General features: G+C 60.9%; 1 protein-coding gene across 1 annotated transcript in view; it reads left to right on the forward strand.

Annotated features, from left to right (window-relative positions):
* Window positions 1–16,600, forward strand: part of LOC123350012 (immunoglobulin superfamily member 1-like) — a 216,005-nt gene that overhangs the window by 104,998 nt on the left and 94,407 nt on the right. Inside the window, exons 3-9 of the mRNA XM_044988346.1 lie at window positions 5,233–5,523; window positions 6,271–6,558; window positions 8,517–8,695; window positions 8,756–8,807; window positions 11,228–11,518; window positions 12,265–12,552; window positions 14,503–14,793. Of these exons, the coding sequence (XP_044844281.1) occupies window positions 5,233–5,523; window positions 6,271–6,558; window positions 8,517–8,695; window positions 8,756–8,807; window positions 11,228–11,518; window positions 12,265–12,552; window positions 14,503–14,793 (1,680 nt within the window). The remainder of the gene's footprint in view (window positions 1–5,232; window positions 5,524–6,270; window positions 6,559–8,516; window positions 8,696–8,755; window positions 8,808–11,227; window positions 11,519–12,264; window positions 12,553–14,502; window positions 14,794–16,600) is intronic.

The following is a 16,600-nucleotide window of genomic DNA, read 5'->3' on the forward strand; positions in this document are numbered from 1 at the left end:
GGGGGAGCCCATTCTCGGTACAGGAACCCCTTCTCCCACAGGAACCTCTCCTTGCAACCTCTCCTCATGGTCTGTACCGCACTGAGGTTAGCCCGGTCCCTGAGCTTCCGCAAGGAGGGATCCTTCTGCAACTCGGCCTGGAACTCAGCAGCTGTGACAGGGATGGGGACCTGCTCTCTCTCCCCGGCTGGGTCTGCGTCCGCAGCCTCTCTGGGCCGTGTCTCTGGGCGTTCCCTCCCCACCAGGTCAGGGTCCTGCGCCTTGGGCAGAGTACCCTCCCCGTTGTCAGGGCGCAGTGCCCTGCGCCGACTCTGACTACGGGTCACGACCAGGGCACCCCGGGCATTGCCTGGCCAGGCCTCGAGGTCCCCCCCCATTAACACCTCTGTGGGCAAATGGGGGTGCACCCCCACATCCTTGGGGCCCTCCTTGACCCCCCACTTCAGGTGCACCCTTGCCACAGGCATCTTGAATGGGGTCCCGCTCACACCCCTCAGGGTCAGGTAGGTGTTGGGCACCATCCGATTTGGGGCCACCACCTCGGGCCGGGCCAGCGTCACCTCTGCGCCCATGTCCCAGTACCCAGTGACCTTCCTCCCATCCACCTCCAGGGGAACAAGGCACTGTTTCCGGAGGGGCAGCCCCGTGCCCACCCTGTAGACCAAAAACCCTGGGTCCGGAGCATCCAGCCCCCCCGAGGAGCTGACCTGGAGCTCTCCTCCCTCCTTCCCAGGTGGAACACTGCCAGCCCCCCTTTCCTGGGAATGCTGCCCCTCATCCGATTGGGTCTTTACCCAGTCAACCCTCTGCGGGTTGGGTCTGCTCGGTCTGTCCCTGAGCTTGGGGCACTGGGCCTGTATGTGGCCTCGTTGGCCACAGTGAAAGCAGCCCATGTCTCGTGGGTCCCCTCGAGCGGGTCGGGTGGACCTGACGCTGGATCTTCCCCTTTGGTGGGGGTTCTCCATAGGCCCCCGCTGGGAGGCCCTGTGGTGACTCTGTCTCTGCGTTGAGGCAGGCCTGCTCCTTTGAGCCGCCTCCCTGCTATCCCCTGCCCGACGGTCCACAAACTCGTCGGCCAGCCGGCCTGCATGCTGCGGGTTCTCCGGCTTCTGGTCCATCAACCACAGCCTCAGGTCAGATGGGCACTGCGCATACAGGTGCTCCACTATGAATAGGTCAAGCAGGTCCTCTCTAGTTTGGGCCCCAGCTGTCCACTTGCGGGCGTACCCCTGCGCCCGGTTGACCAGTTGGAGGTATGTGACCTCCCGGGTCTTATGTTGACTCCGGAACCTCTTCCGGTACATCTCCGGGGTCAGCCCAAACTCGCGGAGCAGGGCCTCTTTGAACAGGTTGTAGTCCCCTGCCTCCGCCCCTCTCATTCGGCTGTACACCTCCACGGCGGTGGAGTCCAGTAAGGGGGTGAGGAACGGGATCGTGTCTGCAGGGTCAACCTGGTGCAGCTCACAGGCATTCTCAAAGGCCGTCAGGAAGGTATCTATGTCCTCCCCCTCCTTACGCCGGGCCAGGAAGCTCTTATCAAAGCTCTTTGTAGGCTTGGGCCCCCCCTCACTCATCGCAGCCGGGGCCTTACTGTTGTTCAGCTGGGCCAGGTCCAGCTCATGTTTACGTTGCTTCTCCTTCTCCCTCTCCTCGTATTCACGCTGCTTCTCCTTCTCCCTCTCCTCGTATTCACGCTGCTTCTCCTTCTCCTCCCGCTCCTGCTGGCACTGGGTCTCCTCGTGTTTACGCTGGTTCTCCTTCTCCTCCCGCTCCAGTCTCAGTTCTTGCCTCCTTAACTCGAGCGCCTCCCTGTCATATTCCAGCCGCCTCCTCTCCAGGGACAGGGAGCTCCGCCGGGACGATCCCCGGCTGGCCACTGAGCCCTCGGTAGTCGCTGGGCTCCCCCTCCCCCTACGCCTAGGGGTGGGGGGTCTCGGGATGCCCTCAGCGGCCGGCTGACCACTCCCAGAGGGGACAGACACTGGTGCCTGTGCTGCATCTGCCGGGCTGCTTCCCTCAGAGACCGGGACCGGTTCATTGACGCGGTCTCTCTCCTCCAGCCGGGCAATCAGCTGGGCCTTGGTGAGCTTCCCACTGCGTAGCCCCCTCTGCTTGCACAGCTCCACCAGGTCGCACTTGCACTGCGTGGCATACATCTTCCTGCTGGCCGCTCACAGGCCGGGGTGCTCGCCGCTCCCCACGGGTTCCAGGAGATCCCTAGTGTGCCAGTCCTTGAGGTCACCACCTCTCTGCCAGGGTCGAGCTGCAGACTCCTCCACCCCCTGGGACCGCTCGCTGCAATCCCCCGGGGGGACCCTGTTACTGCAAAGTCCTTCTCTCTGGCCACACTCTCCCAGGGGTGAATCGCCCCTTCGTTTTACTGCTCCCCAGTCACTTACTGCAGGAAGCGCCGTCCATGGGGTGCAGTCGATCCCACCGCTACCACCAGTTGTCACGGAGTATGGGGGAGTCCGGCCCTGAACCCCTCTTCCTGGGACTCACAGTGACTCTCAGCCAGCCAGTAAAACAGAAGGTTTATTGAACAACAGGAACACAGGATACAGCCCAGCTTGTGTTCAGAGCCAGGACCTCTTAATCTGGCCTTTCTGGGGGGTTTAGGGTGCTTGGATCCCAGCCTAGGATCCCCTGAAAACGCACCACCCAGTTTCCCAACCGAAGACTGACTCAACCCTTCCCCTCCGCCCCTTTTCTTTGTCTAGCTCCTGGGCAGAGGTGTTACCTCCCCTCCCCCAGGCCTAGCTCATGTTACCGCTAAATACCTGCATCTCACCTAAAATCCTCCCTGCTCTCCCATCCCCCACATAGACAGTCCCTACTCCACCACACAGCCCCACACCCAGCTGCACCCTCAGAAGTTCGGCACCTGATGGGATGCTCAGAGCCAGGCTCTGCCCAGAGCCCTTGGACTCGCCTGGCCACGGAGCGGGGACAGTGTCACTGGGGGGTTCCCCAGCCAAGGGGGAGCAGCAGCTCCTGGGGGTTCAGGGCTGGGGGAGGGGGGATCCCTGCCCCCAGGGGGAGCTGCAGAGCAGGGGCCTTTCCCAGGGGATGCTCCCCCGGCTGCCCCCGCACTGGGGACGCACAGCGGATTCAGGGCCCAAGGTCTGCCGAGCCAGCACCATCCCCAGCCACAACCCTCCCTCCCCGGACTGACTGTGACAATCGATGATGAGTCACGGGCTGAGGTGGATTAAGGTTTCCTGGGGCCCTGGACCAGGGCAAGGGGGATCCCTCCACCCCTTCCACCTGTGTCTCTCTTGTCTTGCCTCCTCGGCCTGAGGCCCCGCTCACAGCCCTACCCATTTCTGCCCCTGTCCCCCTCCTCCCAAGCCCGGAGAAGCTCTGTCCCTGCCCCTTGGCCGCAGGGTGCAGTGGGGAGGTGAGAGTCCCCCAGCCCTGAGGCCATGGCAAGTAGCGAGAATCCTCCTGTCCCAGGGCCTCAGTGTAGGTCCTGGTGCTAAGCCTTCCCCAGCCCCCTACTCCACCATGCTTCTGTGGGGGACAAGGGTCCGGGTGCTGGGACTTCTCCTGTCCTACATGCCCAGCGGCCAGGACTCTGGGGTAACCAAAACATACATGGTCAGTGCAACCATGGGGAGAACTCCTCAGATCCACCCCCACCCCCAGATTCACCCCCCAACAGCTCCCTCCCCTGCACTCGCAGCTCCCCTGTTCCCAAATGTCACGGAGTCCCCAGGCGATGCTCTGGAACTGCTCCCCACCAAGCCAGGCAGGACTTTGGGGAGCCTCCTCTCCCTTGGAGCAGACTTGTTCAGGGCAAGAAGCTCACACGGCTTCACCTCCTGGGTCTCTCCTTGGAGCATTCAGCATCCTCTGCCCCTCCGTGCGCTTCCCACAGCGAGCCCAACCCGGCGGGGTCCTGGGGAAGCCACAGGGTCCTGCCCCACCACTTTGCAGTCAGACGTGAGTCTCAGCCAGCCAGTAACACAGAGGTTTATTCGATGACAGGAACAGGGTCTAAAACAGAGCTTGTAGGTACCGCGAGCCGGACCCCTCGGCCGGGTCCATTCTGGGGGGTAGTGAGCCAGACCCCCACGTCTGCCCTTCACTCCTCATCCCCAGCCAGCTCCAGACTGACACCCCCTCCAGCCCCTCCTCTCTGCTCAGCTCCTTTCCCCGGGCCAGGAGGTCACCTGATCTCTTTGTCTCCAACACCTTCAGTTGGCACCTTTGCAGAGGAGGGACCCAGGCCATCAGTTGCCAGGAGACAGAGTGCCAGGCATTTAGGTGCACTGGCCCTTTGCTCTGCTAGATACTTAAGAACTGCCGAGGGGACACTGAGGCACCAACACAGTATTGTCAGGGACTCGAACCCCGACAGCGATGTTCGTTGTCTGACCGCAGAGAGACAGGCAACACCAGCAAGGTCCGATTAAAAGTTCTTTATTGACAAGTGCACATGCCAGTAAAGAACAGCTCGTATCCGAAGAGAACCAGCCGCCCCTTTACAGCTTAGTATTAGGCTATATAGACAGTTTTATTACGTCATAGATTATTCACTTGAGCAACCCACCCCCTTTGTCTAACAACTAGAAATTAGACACCTTTTAATATATACGCATGCCTAGTCTCTACAGCATTAAATTGTTAATATCTCAACAAGCGCCAAAGGTTACGAATGTAAGGGAGTTAAAACACACCGAACACTAAACCAGGGAGTTAGAGTCAGAACTGTGAGATGCTTGTGTTTCTTATCAGTTCTTCAAACAGTGTTTATCAACATAACACAGCTGGTACCAGCCCCCTCACTTATCTCACTGTTTCCCAGGGCTTTGTGAGACAATGCTGCTTCTCAGTATTTTCCACTCTGGGATTACCCAGAAACCTCTGTTAGCCTGACTTCAGTCAGGTTGGCATAACTGGTTTTGTGCTACACCTTTATTCAGGCCTAACAGTATTCAGAGAAAACATTAAGAACATTCCCAGTTCGTCATACCAAGGCCTGGGGAAAGTTCAATCTTGCGCAACTCCCAGCGGTCACAGACTCTATTTCCAAACCCAGGTTGGGGGTCAGAGCTGCAGGGGGCCCACTGGTCAGGCTCCCTGGCTGGCCTCAAATGGGGTCGGGCGGGGGGCAGGTGATCTCTAATGGAGCCGGGTGCTGAGTGATGGATGGAGTGAATTGGGGCAGAGGGAGGGGGGGGGGGGCTGTGTCTCCCCTGTTTAACTCCTGTCTCTTGTTGAAAGCAGAGCGTGAATTTCTCAAACCCACCATCTGGGTGAGCCCCAGCAGGGTGGTGGCGCTCGGGGGAAACATCACCATCCGCTGTGAGGGTCAGGACCCGGGCATGGAGTTTGTTCTGCGTAAAGTTGGACACCCGAACATGCAGCTGCAGACAGTCCCTCATGGGCCCATGGCTGAATTTCCCATCCCCAGTGTCAGCCGGGAAGATGGAGGGAGCTACACCTGCGACTATCGCTCCATAACGGAACCGAGTCGCTGGTCGTATCCCAGCGACCCCGTCGAGATCATTGTAGCAGGTGAGGGGCCTGGCTAAGCGTCCCGCCTCCCAGCCCCACCCACAGCCAGAACCGCAGGGAGTCTCTGCACCGATGGGACGCTCAGAGCCTGGCTCTGCCCTGAGCCCAGCAGAGGGGACGCCTGGCCGGGGACAGGGGACGGAGTCACTGGGGGATTCCCCAGCTGGGGGGGAGAAGTAGCCACTGGAGATTCAGGCCTGAGGGAGGGGGGATCCCTGCCCCCCAGGGGAAGCTGAAGAGCAGGGGGGGCCTTTCCCAGGCAACACATCAGTTAGGGGGTGATGGGCGGAGCTGAAGGTTATAAACCTCAGTGTATAGTAGAGACTTGCACAGTCCCCTACAAGTCAGTGGTGGTGCTGTGCACAGAACCCAGGAGTCCTGGCCCCCATCCCGCCCCTGCTCTCCCCACTAGACCCCACTCCCCTCCCAGAGCCGGGGAGAGAACCCAAGAGTCTTGGCTCCCAGCCCTTCCATCAGAGAAGCCAGGGAGTGAATGGCCCCTGGAGACTGGCCTGGCCTGTCACCCGCCGGGGAGCAGAGCTCTGGGCCCCAGGGGCTGGAGTTGCTCCGTGTCTCATGCTGTGAGCCCAGGGCTGAGGGGAAACTCTGGCCGCTGTGGAAAGGGATCCAGGAGCCCGTCCCCAGGGCCGCCAGGTCTGACCCACCACTGAGGCCGCATGGTGAGGACGGGCCCCAGGAGTGAGTGACGGGGCCTGTGTGTCACGGCCTGTCTGCTTCCCCCTGCAGAGCCCCGCTACCCCAAACCCAACATCACCCTGCAGAGCCGCAGCTGGGGGGTCTCCCTGGGAGGAGCCGTGACCATCTGGTGTCGGGGGCAGCGCCAGGACGTGCGGTTCGTGCTGAATAAAGAGCGACGCCGTTTCCCACCTGTGGATTCGGTTGGGTTGGAGGCTGAGTTTCCCATCAGCAACGTGAGCCGGGAGGACGGCGGGAGCTACAGCTGCTTCTATCACAGCAAATCGGAGCCGTTCAACGTGTCGTACCCCAGCGACCCCGTGGAGCTGGTGGTAAGAGGTGAGGGGCCCAGCTCGGCATCCCTGTTCCCAGCCCCACCCCCAGCCAGACCCTCACGGGGTCTCGGTGCCAATGGGACGCTCAGAGCCAGGCTCTGCCCTGAGCCGTGACCCAGCAGAGGTGACGCCCGGCCGGGGAGTGAAGACGGAGTCGCTGGGGGGTTCCCTGGCCAGGGGGGAGCAGCAGCCCCTGGAGACTCAGGGCAGGGAGGCTACTTTAACGCTGCCCCTTGTGCGTAGGAACCGGGAGTCGCTATTTAATCCCGTGATCCCATCCCCTCTGTTCTCCAGCGCCCGCCCCAGGCAGTGCCCCGGCTGGGGCTGAATGAGGCAGGGGCTGCAGGAGAATCAGTGGCTTGGTGGACACGGCGCTGGGCTGGGACCCAGGAGGTCTGGCCCAGCTCCTGGCGCAGCCACAGACTCTGTGTCATGGGAGCATGTTGCAGTTTTCAAAAGTGTCCTTCCTTGTGGGGGGGGGGCCTCAATCTTGGGGGATCTCAGGGATGCCATGAACGATGCAGGGGCCACTCATGGAATATGAGGACCCCAAGAACTAGGCAACTGCAACTCGGTGTCTGTGGGGCTGGCAGACCAGCTCACAGGGCCGGATTCTGGGTCAGGGGGTGTCACGAACTCACAGATCGTGCCCACTCTTGGCCCCGTGTGGTCCGTAGGGGGGGGTTCCCCTTTCAGTGCGATAGCCCTTCTCAGGGGTCCATTCTCTCTCGGGGTCAGGCCCCTCCACCTCCTGGAGCCGCCCCTCTCTGAGCCTTAGCACGTCTGTCTCTCCCGTGGGCCTCCTCAGGGAGTCCACTCGCTCTGGACCCCCCGGGTCTCCTCACCCCAAAGGGGTTGATGCAACCTTGTTCTCTAGCCCGGAGTGACTCTCAGCCAGTGTAAAACAGGAGGGTTTATTGAGAGTTGAACCCAGCACAGGAAACTCTCAGGGCCTCAGGCCTGGCCTCCCTCAGCCCAGCACATCCCAGTCTCCCCTGCATCCAGGTGGGCTCTGCCTGCTCCCCCTCTCCAGCCCCGAGCCCCCCTGCTTCCCAGCTGGGCATCTGATACCCCCGGCCCCAAGCCCCCCTCTGTCCATTGTCTTCTCTCCAGGGAAACAGGCTCGTAAACAGGGTCGCCTGGGCCTCCTCTCCTCTCTTCTGTCCTCCGGCCCCTCTGGCTGGAACCGGCTGGTCAGGTCACTGGGGTCCTCTCTTTGCAGCCCATTGTCCTCCCACTTCGCCAGAACCGGCTGTGACTCCTGAGCTGGGTCGTTGGGTCGTCAGGTCACCAGTCGCCGGGGTGTCCCTCCTCCAGGGCATTGGCTGGTGTCCCAAGTGCCCCCTCCGGTCCTCTGCAACAACAAACTCCCTCTCCTCTCACCTCGTCAAACCAGTAACACCCAGGGGCACTGAGTCCCACTCCCTCTGCATGCAAACCATTGGAAAACCATGAAAAGATAAGAAAGTCCCCCACTTTGTCACAGGGGGACTCTGGGATCTGTGAGAGAATCTCTGCCAGGGGGCCCCTGGATCTGCCCATGTCAGATTAGGGTTGGAAGAGACCTCAGGAGGTTCGAGTCCAATCCCCTGCTCAAAGCAGGCCCAACCCCAACTAAATCATCCCAGCCAGGTCTTTCTCATGCCGGGCCTGAAAAACCTCTAAGGATGGAGATTCCACCACCTCTCCAGGGAACCCAGTCCAGTGCTTCACCACCCTCCTAGTGAAATAGTGTTTCCTAATATCCAACCTAAACCTCCCCCACTGCAACTTGAGACCATTGCTCCTTGTTCTGTCATCTACCACCACTTAGAACAGCCGAGCTCCATCCTCTCTGGAACCTCCCTTCAGGTAGCTGAAGGCTGCTATCAAATCCCCCCCTCACTCCTCTCTTCTGCAGCTGGAGGCCGGGGCTGGGTGGGTGCCCGGGTCTGGCTCTCACAGCCTGTCTCCTGTGCGCAGATCCCAGCTTACCCAGACCCTCCATCTCTCTGAGCCCCACCGGGGTCATTGCCCCAGGGGCAGATGTCACCATCCGGTGTCAGGGGCAGCGCCAGGACGTGAGGTTCTTCCTGCACAAGGCTGGAGACCGGAACCCGCAGCGACACATGGACCCTGCTGGGGCCGGGGCCGAGTTCCGCATCCCCAGCGTGGGCCGGCAGCACGGAGGGAACTACAGCTGCAGCTACCGGCCCCGGTCAGAGCCCTTCGTCTCCTCGCAGCCCAGCGACCCCGTGCTGCTGGTGGTAGCAGGTGAGGAGCCCGGCTCGGCATCCACGATCTCAGCCCCACACACAGCTGCACCCTCAGAAGTTCAGCACCTGATGGGATGCTCAGAGCCAGGTTCTGCCCAGAGTCCTAGGACTCGCCTGGACAGGGAGCAGGGACAGTGTCACTGGGGGGTTCCCCAGCCAAGGGGGAGCAGCAGCTCCTGGGGGTTCAGGGCTGGGGGAGGGGGGAACCCTGCCCCCAGGGGGAGCTGCAGAGCAGGGGCCTTTCCCAGGGGATGCTCCCCCGGCTGCCCCCGCACTCGGGACGCACAGAGGAGTCAGGGCCCAGGGGCTGCCGAGCCGGCACCGTCCCCAGCCACAACCCCCCTCCCCGGACTGACTGTGACGATCGATGCTGAGTCACGGGCTGAGGTGGATTAAGGTTTCCTGGGGCCCTGGGCCAGGGCAAGGGGGATCCCTCCCACCCTTCCACCTGTGTCCCTCTCTTGTCTTGCCTCCTCGGCCTGAGGACCCGCTGACAGCCCTACCCCTTTCTGCCCCTGCCCCCCTCCCCACTGCAGCCCCAAGCCCGGAGAAGCTCTGTCCCTGCCCCTTGGCTGCAGGGTGCAGTGGGGAGTGAGAGTCCCCCAGCCCTGAGGCCATGGCAAGTAGCGAGAATCCTCCTGTCCCTGGGCCTCAGCGTAGGTCCTGGTGCTAAGCCTTCCCCTGCCCCATACTGCACCATGCTTCTGCGGGGGACAAGGGTCCGGGTGCTGGGGCTTCTCCTGTCCGACATGCCCAGCGGCCAGGACTCTGGGGTAACCAAAACATACATGGTCAGTGCAACCATGGGGAGAACTCCTCAGATCCACCCCCACCCCCAGATTCTCCCCCCAACAGCTCCCTCCCCTGCACTCGCAGCTCCCCTGTTCCCAAGTGTCACGGAGTCCCCGGGCGATGCTCTGAACCTGCTCCCCACCAAGCCAGGCAGGACTTTGGGGAGCCTCCTCTCCCTCGGAGCAGACTTGTTCAGGGCAAGAAGCTCACACGGCTTCACCTCCTGGGTCTCTCCTTGGAGCATTCAGCATCCTCTGCCCCTCCGTGCGCTTCCCACAGCGAGCCCAACCCGGCGGGGTCCTGGGGAAGCCCCAGGGTCCTGCACCCCCACTTCGCAGTCAGACGCGACTCTCAGCCAGCCAGTAACACAGAGGTTTATTCGATGACAGGAACAGGGTCTAAAACAGAGCTTGTAGGTACCGCGAGCCGGACCGCTCAGCCGGGTCCATTCTGGGGGGCAGTGAGCCAGACCCCCACGTCTGCCCTTCACTCCTCATCCCCAGCCAGCTCCAGACTGAAAGCCCCTCCAGCCCCTCCCCTCTGCTCAGCTCCTTTCCCCGGGCCAGGAGGTCACCTGATCTCTTTGTCTCCAACACCTTCAGTTGGCACCTTTGCAGAGGAGGGGCCCAGGCCATCAGTTGCCAGGAGACAGAGTGCCAGGCATTTAGGTGCACTGGCCCTTTGCTCTGCTAGATACTTAAGAACTGCCGAGGGGACACTGAGGCACCAACACAGTATTGTCAGGGACTCGAACCCCGACAGCGATGTTCGTTGTCTGACCGCAGAGAGACAGGCAACACCAGCAAGGTCCGATTAAAAGTTCTTTATTGACAAGTGCACGTGCCAGTAAAGAACAGCTCGTATCCGAAGAGAACCAGCCGCCCCTTTACAGCTTAGTATTAGCCTATATAGACAGTTTTATTACGTCATAGATTATTCACTTGAGCAACCCACCCCCTTTGTCTAACAACTAGAAATTAGACACCTTTTAATATATACGCATGCCTAGTCTCTACAGCATTAAATTGTTAATATCTCAACAAGCGCCAAAGGTTAGGAATGTAAGGGAGTTAAAACACACCGAACACTAAACCAGGGAGTTAGAGTCAGAACTGTGAGATGCTTGTGTTTCTTATCAGTTCTTCAAACAGTGTTTATCAACATAACACAGCTGGTACCAGCCCCCTCACTTATCTCACTGTTTCCCAGGGCTTTGTGAGACAATGCTGCTTCTCAGTATTTTCCACTCTGGGATTACCCAGAAACCTCTGTTAGCCTGACTTCAGTCAGGTTGGCATAACTGGTTTTGTGCTACATCTTTATTCAGGCCTAACCGTATTCAGAGAAAACATTAAGAACATTCCCAGTTCGTCATACCAAGGCCTGGGGAAAGTTCAATCTTGCGCAATTCCCAGCGGTCACAGACTCTATTTCCAAACCCAGGTTGGGGGTCAGAGCTGCAGGGGGCCCACTGGTCAGGCTCCCTGGCTGGCCTCAAATGGGGTCGGGCGGGGGGCAGGTGATCTCTAATGGAGCCGGGTGCTGAGTGATGGATGGAGTGAATTGGGGCAGAGGGGGGGGGGGCTGTGTCTCCCCTGTTTAACTCCTGTCTCTTGTTGAAAGCAGAGCGTGAATTTCTCAAACCCACCATCTGGGTGAGCCCCAGCAGGGTGGTGGCGCTCGGGGGAAACATCACCATCCGCTGTGAGGGTCAGGACCCGGGCATGGAGTTTGTTCTGCGTAAAGTTGGACACCCGAACATGCAGATGCAGACGGTGCCTCATGGACCCGAGGCTGAATTTCCCATCCCCAGTGTCAGCCGGGAAGATGGAGGGAGCTACACCTGCGACTATCGCTCCATAACGGAACCGAGTCGCTGGTCGTATCCCAGCGACGCCGTCGAGATTATTGTAGCAGGTGAGGGGCCTGGCTAAGCGTCCCGCCTCCCAGCCCCACCCACAGCCAGACCCGCAGGGGGTCTCTGCACCGATGGGATGCTCAGAGCCCAGCTCTGCCCTGAGCCCAGCAGAGGGGACGCCTGGCCGGGGACAGGGGATGGAGTCACTGGGGGGGTTCCCCAGCTGGGGGGAGAAGTAGCCACTGGAGATTCAGGCCTGAGGGAGGGGGGATCCCTGCCCCCAGGGGGAGCTGAAGAGCAGGGGGGGCCTTTCCCAGGCAACACATCAGTTAGGGGGTGATGGGCGGAGCTGAAGGTTATAAACCTCAGTGTATAGTAGAGACTTGCACAGTCCCCTACAAGTCAGTGGTGGTGCTGTGCACAGAACCCAGGAGTCCTGGCCCCCATCCCGCCCCTGCTCTCCCCACTAGACCCCACTCCCCTCCCAGAGCCGGGGAGAGAACCCAAGAGTCCTGGCTCCCAGCCCTCCCAGCAGAGAAGCCAGGGAGTGAATGGACTCTGGAGACTGGCCTGGCCTGTCATCCGCCGGGGAGCAGAGCTCTGGGCCCCAGGGGCTGGGGTTGCTCCGTGTCTCATGCTGTGAGCCCAGGGCTGAGGGGAAACTCTGGCCGCTGTGAAAAGGGATCCGGGAGCCCGTCCCCAGGGCCGCCGGGTCTGACCCACCACTGAGGCCGTGTGGTGAGGATGGGCCCCAGGAGTGAGTGACGGGGCCTGTGTCTCATGGCCTGTCTGCTTCCCACTACAGAGCCCAGCTACCCCAAACCCAACATCACCCTGAAGAGCCGCAGCTGGGGGGTCTCCCTGGGAGGAGCCGTGACCATCTTGTGTCGGGGGCAGCACCAGGGCGTGCTGTTCGTGCTGAATAAAGAGCGACGCCGTTTCCCACCTGTGGATTCGGTCGGGTTGGACGCTGAGTTTCCCATCAGCAACGTGAGCCGGGAGCACAGCGGGAGCTACAGCTGCTTCTATCACAGCAAATCGGAGCCGTTCGCCGTGTCGTACCCCAGTGACCCCGTGGAGCTGGTGGTGAGAGGTGAGGGGCCCGGCTCGGCGTCCCCGTTCCCAGCCCCACCCCCAACCAGACCCTCCCGGGGTCTCGGTGCCAATGGGACGCTCAGAGCCAGGCTCTGCCCTGAGCCCTGACCCCGCAGAGGGGACGCCTGGCCCGGGAGAGGGGACGGAGTCGCTGGGGGGTTCCCTGGCCAGGGGGGAGCAGAAGCCCCTGGAAACTTGGGGCAGGGAGGCTACTTTAACGCTGCCCCTTGTGCATAGGAACCGGGAGTCACTATTTAATCCCTTGATCCCATCCCCTCTGTTCTCCAGGCCCCGCCCCAGGCAGTGCCCCGGCCGGGGCTGAATGAGGCAGGGGCTGCAGGAGAATCAGTGGCTTGGTGGACATGGCGCTGAGCTGGGACCCAGGAGATCTGGCCCAGCTCCTGGCGCAGCCACAGACTCTGTGTCATGGGAGCATGTTGCAGTTTTCAAAAGTGTCCTTCCTTGGGGGGGGCCCTCAATCTTGGGGGATCTCAGGGATGCTATGAACGATGCAGGGGCCACACATGGCATATGAGGACCCCAAGAACTAGACAACTGCAGCTCGGTGACTGTGGGGCTGACAGACCAGCTCATAGGGCCGGATTCTGGGTCAGGGGGTGTCACGGACTCACAGATCGTGCCCACTCTTGGCCCCATGCGGTCCCTGGGGGGGTTCCCCCTTTCAGTGCGACAGCCCTTCTTGGGGGTCCATTCTCTCTCAGGGCCAGGCCCCTCCACCTCCTGGAGCCGCCCCTCTCTGAGCCTTAGCGCGTCTGTCTCTGCCATGGGCCCCCTCAGGGAGTCCACTCGCTCTGGACCCCCCGGGCCTCCTCACCCCAAGGGGGTTGATGCAACCTTGTTCTCTAGCCCGGAGCAACTCTCAGCCAGTGTAAAACAGGAGGGTTTATTGAGAGTTGAACCCAGCACAGCAAACTCTCAGGGCCTCAGGCCTGGCCTCCCTCAGCCCAGCACATCCCAGTCTCCCTGCATCCAGGTGGGCTCTGCCTGCCCCCGCTCTCCAGCCCAGAGCCTCCCTGCTTCCCAGCTGGGCATCTGATACCCCCGGCCCCAAGCCCCGCTCTGTCCATTGTCTTCTCTCCAGGGAAACAGGCTCGTAAACAGGGTCGACTGGGCCTCCTCTCCTCTCTTCTGTCCTCCGGCCCCTCTGGCTGGAACCGGCTGGTCAGGTCACCAGAGTCCTCTCTTTGCTGCCCATTGTCCTCCCACTGGCCAGAACCGGCTGTGACTCCTGAGCTGGGTCATTGGGTCGTCATGTCACCAGTCGCCGGGGTGTCCCTCCTCCAGGGCATTGGCTGGTGTCCCAAGTGCCCCCTCTGGTCCTCTGCAACAACAAACTCCCTCTCCTCTCACCTCGTCAAACCAGTAACACCAGGGGCACTGAGTCCCACTCCCTCTGCATGCAAACCATTGGAAAACCATGAAAAGATAAGAAAATCCCCCACTTTGTCACAGGGGGACTCTGGGATCTGGGAGAGAATCTCTGCCAGGGGGCCCCTGGATCTGCCCATGTCAGATTAGGGTTGGAAGAGACCTCAGGAGGTTCTAGTCCAATCCCCTGCTCAAAGCAGGCCCAACCCCAACTAAATCATCCCAGCCAGGGCTTTCTCATGCCAGGCCTGAAAAACCTCTAAGGATGGAGATTCCACCACCTCCCCAGAGAACCCAGTCCAGTGCTTCACCACCCTCCTAGTGAAATAGTGTTTCCTAATATCCAACCTAAACCTCCCCCACTGCAACTTGAGACCATTGCTCCTTGTTCTGTCATCTGCCACCACTTAGAACAGCCGAGCTCCATCCTCTCTGGAACCTCCCTTCAGGTAGCTGAAGGCTGCTATCAAATCCTCCCTCACTCTTCTCTTCTGCAGCTGGAGGCTGGGGCTGGGTGGGTGCCCGGGTCTGGCTCTCACAGCCTGTCTCCTGTGCGCAGATCCCGGTTTACCCAGACCCTCCATCTCCCTGAACCCCACCGGGGTCGCCGCCCCAGGGGCAGACGTCACCATCCAGTGTCAGGGGCAGCGCCAGGACGTGAGGTTCTTCCTGCACAAGGCTGGAGACCTGAACCCGCAGCGACACATGGACCCTGCTGGGGCCGGGGCCGAGTTCCGCATCCCCAGCGTGGGGCGGCAGCACGGAGGGAACTACAGCTGCAGCTACCAGCCCCGCTCAGAGCCCTTCGTCTCCTCAGAGCCCAGCGACCCCGTGCAGCTGGTGGTAGCAGGTGAGGGGCCCGGCTCCACGTCCCCACTCCCAGCTGGACCCCCCACAAGTTCGGCACCTGATGGGATGCTCAGAGCCAGGCTCAGCCCAGAGCCCTAGGACTCACCTGGCCAGGGACAGTGTCACTGGGGGGTTCCCCAGCCAGGGGGGAGCAGCAGCTCCTGGAGGTTCAGGGCTGGAGGAGGGGGGATCCGTACCCCTGCGGGGAGCTGCAGAGGAGGGGCCTTTCCCAGCGTATGCTCCCCTGGCTGCCCCAGCTCTGGGGACGCACAGAGGAGTCTGGACCCAGGGGCCGCCAAGCTGGCACCGTCCCCAGCCACAACCCCCCTTCCCCGGACTGACTGTGACAATCGATGCTGAGTCACGGGCTGAGGTGGATTAAGGTTTCCTGGGGCCCTGGACCAGAGCAAGGGGGATCCCTCCTCCCCTTCCACCTGCCTCCCTCTCCTGTTCCGCCTCCTCGGCCTGTGGCCCCGCACACGGCCCCGCCCCTTTCTGCCCCTCTTCTGGGGCCCCGCCCCTATTCCACCCTTGGCCCCGCCCCTTTCTGCCCCTCCTCCGCCCCTGTAGCCCCAAGCCCGGAGAAGCTCTGTCCCCAAGCTCTGGCCCCGGGACGCAGCGGGGAGTGAGAGCTCGTCCTGTCTCCGGGCCTCAGCGGAGGTCCTGGTGCTAAGCCTTCCCCTGCTCCCCCGTGCTTCTACAGGGGCAAGGGTCAGGGTGCTGGGGCTTCTCCTGCCCTACTTCCCAGTGGTCGGGACTCTGGGGTAACCGAAATATTCATGGTCAGTGCAGAACCCCCCAGATCCACCCCCCAACAGCTCCCTCCCCTGCACTCACAGCCCCCCCATTCCCAAGGCCTGGGGAAAGGTGGGTCTTGTGCGACTCCCTCCAGTCACAGACTATTTCCAACCCCAGGGAAGGGGGCAGAGCTGCAGGGGGGGGCACTGGTCAGGCTCCCTGGCTGGTCTCAGGCGGGGCTGAGGGGGCAGGTGATCTCTCATGCAGGCAGGGGCGGCTCTAGGCACCAGCAAAGCAAGCAGCTGCTTGGGGCAGCCCATTTGTAGGGGCGGCAGCCGGCAGGGATCCAGCCTGGGAGCTGAGAACCAACAAGGGGCCCTGGAAGCTTGGTTAGCTCCCTGCCTACAGAGCCAGCCCTGGAGCAGGGAAAGAACTACATTTCCCAGCATTCCCTTGGACACTACCAACAGGAAAGGGGGGAGGGTGTATGGTAGCTGAAACCTCAAGCTGCTTCTTGAGCTCACTGCTAGAGCGGGGTGGCACTGTGAATGGGGAACAAGTGTGCCCAAGCAGTAGAAGGCTTTGGCCCAGATCTCCCCTTCAGAAGCCATCCCCAGCCTGGCTTAGGGATACTGGTGTGACCTCACCTTGCAGCCCCCAAAGAAGGAATTGGGTGGACTAAATGGACAGGGCCCCTCTCTATCTGAAGCCTCACAAGGAGGTAGGTGGATCCCACTAGAATTTAAAATGAAAAGTAAGGGAGGGGAGGCTCTACTGGACCTGGGCAGCTTTAGATGCAGTACCAGGCACTTAGGAGGATTTCCACTTCTGAGCCATGGAAGCAGAAATTGACTTTTCCTTTCCAGATTTATCCCATATTCAGAAAGGGAATCTAGCACCTGCCTTCCAGATTTGAACACCTCAAAATTCCGGAGTGCTCAAGCTCAATCTGGGCAGCTGTTACTTCATTTCTCCCCAATCAAATATACTGATCCACTGTCACTTGCTGTACAAAAAGTAGGATAAAATTGAGCAAGAAATGCTTCCCAGAGGTTTTTAGGACTGGAATT

This window comes from Mauremys mutica, chromosome 15, assembly GCF_020497125.1.
Source record: "Mauremys mutica isolate MM-2020 ecotype Southern chromosome 15, ASM2049712v1, whole genome shotgun sequence".
In the NCBI taxonomy this organism is placed as follows: Eukaryota; Metazoa; Chordata; order Testudines; family Geoemydidae; genus Mauremys; species Mauremys mutica.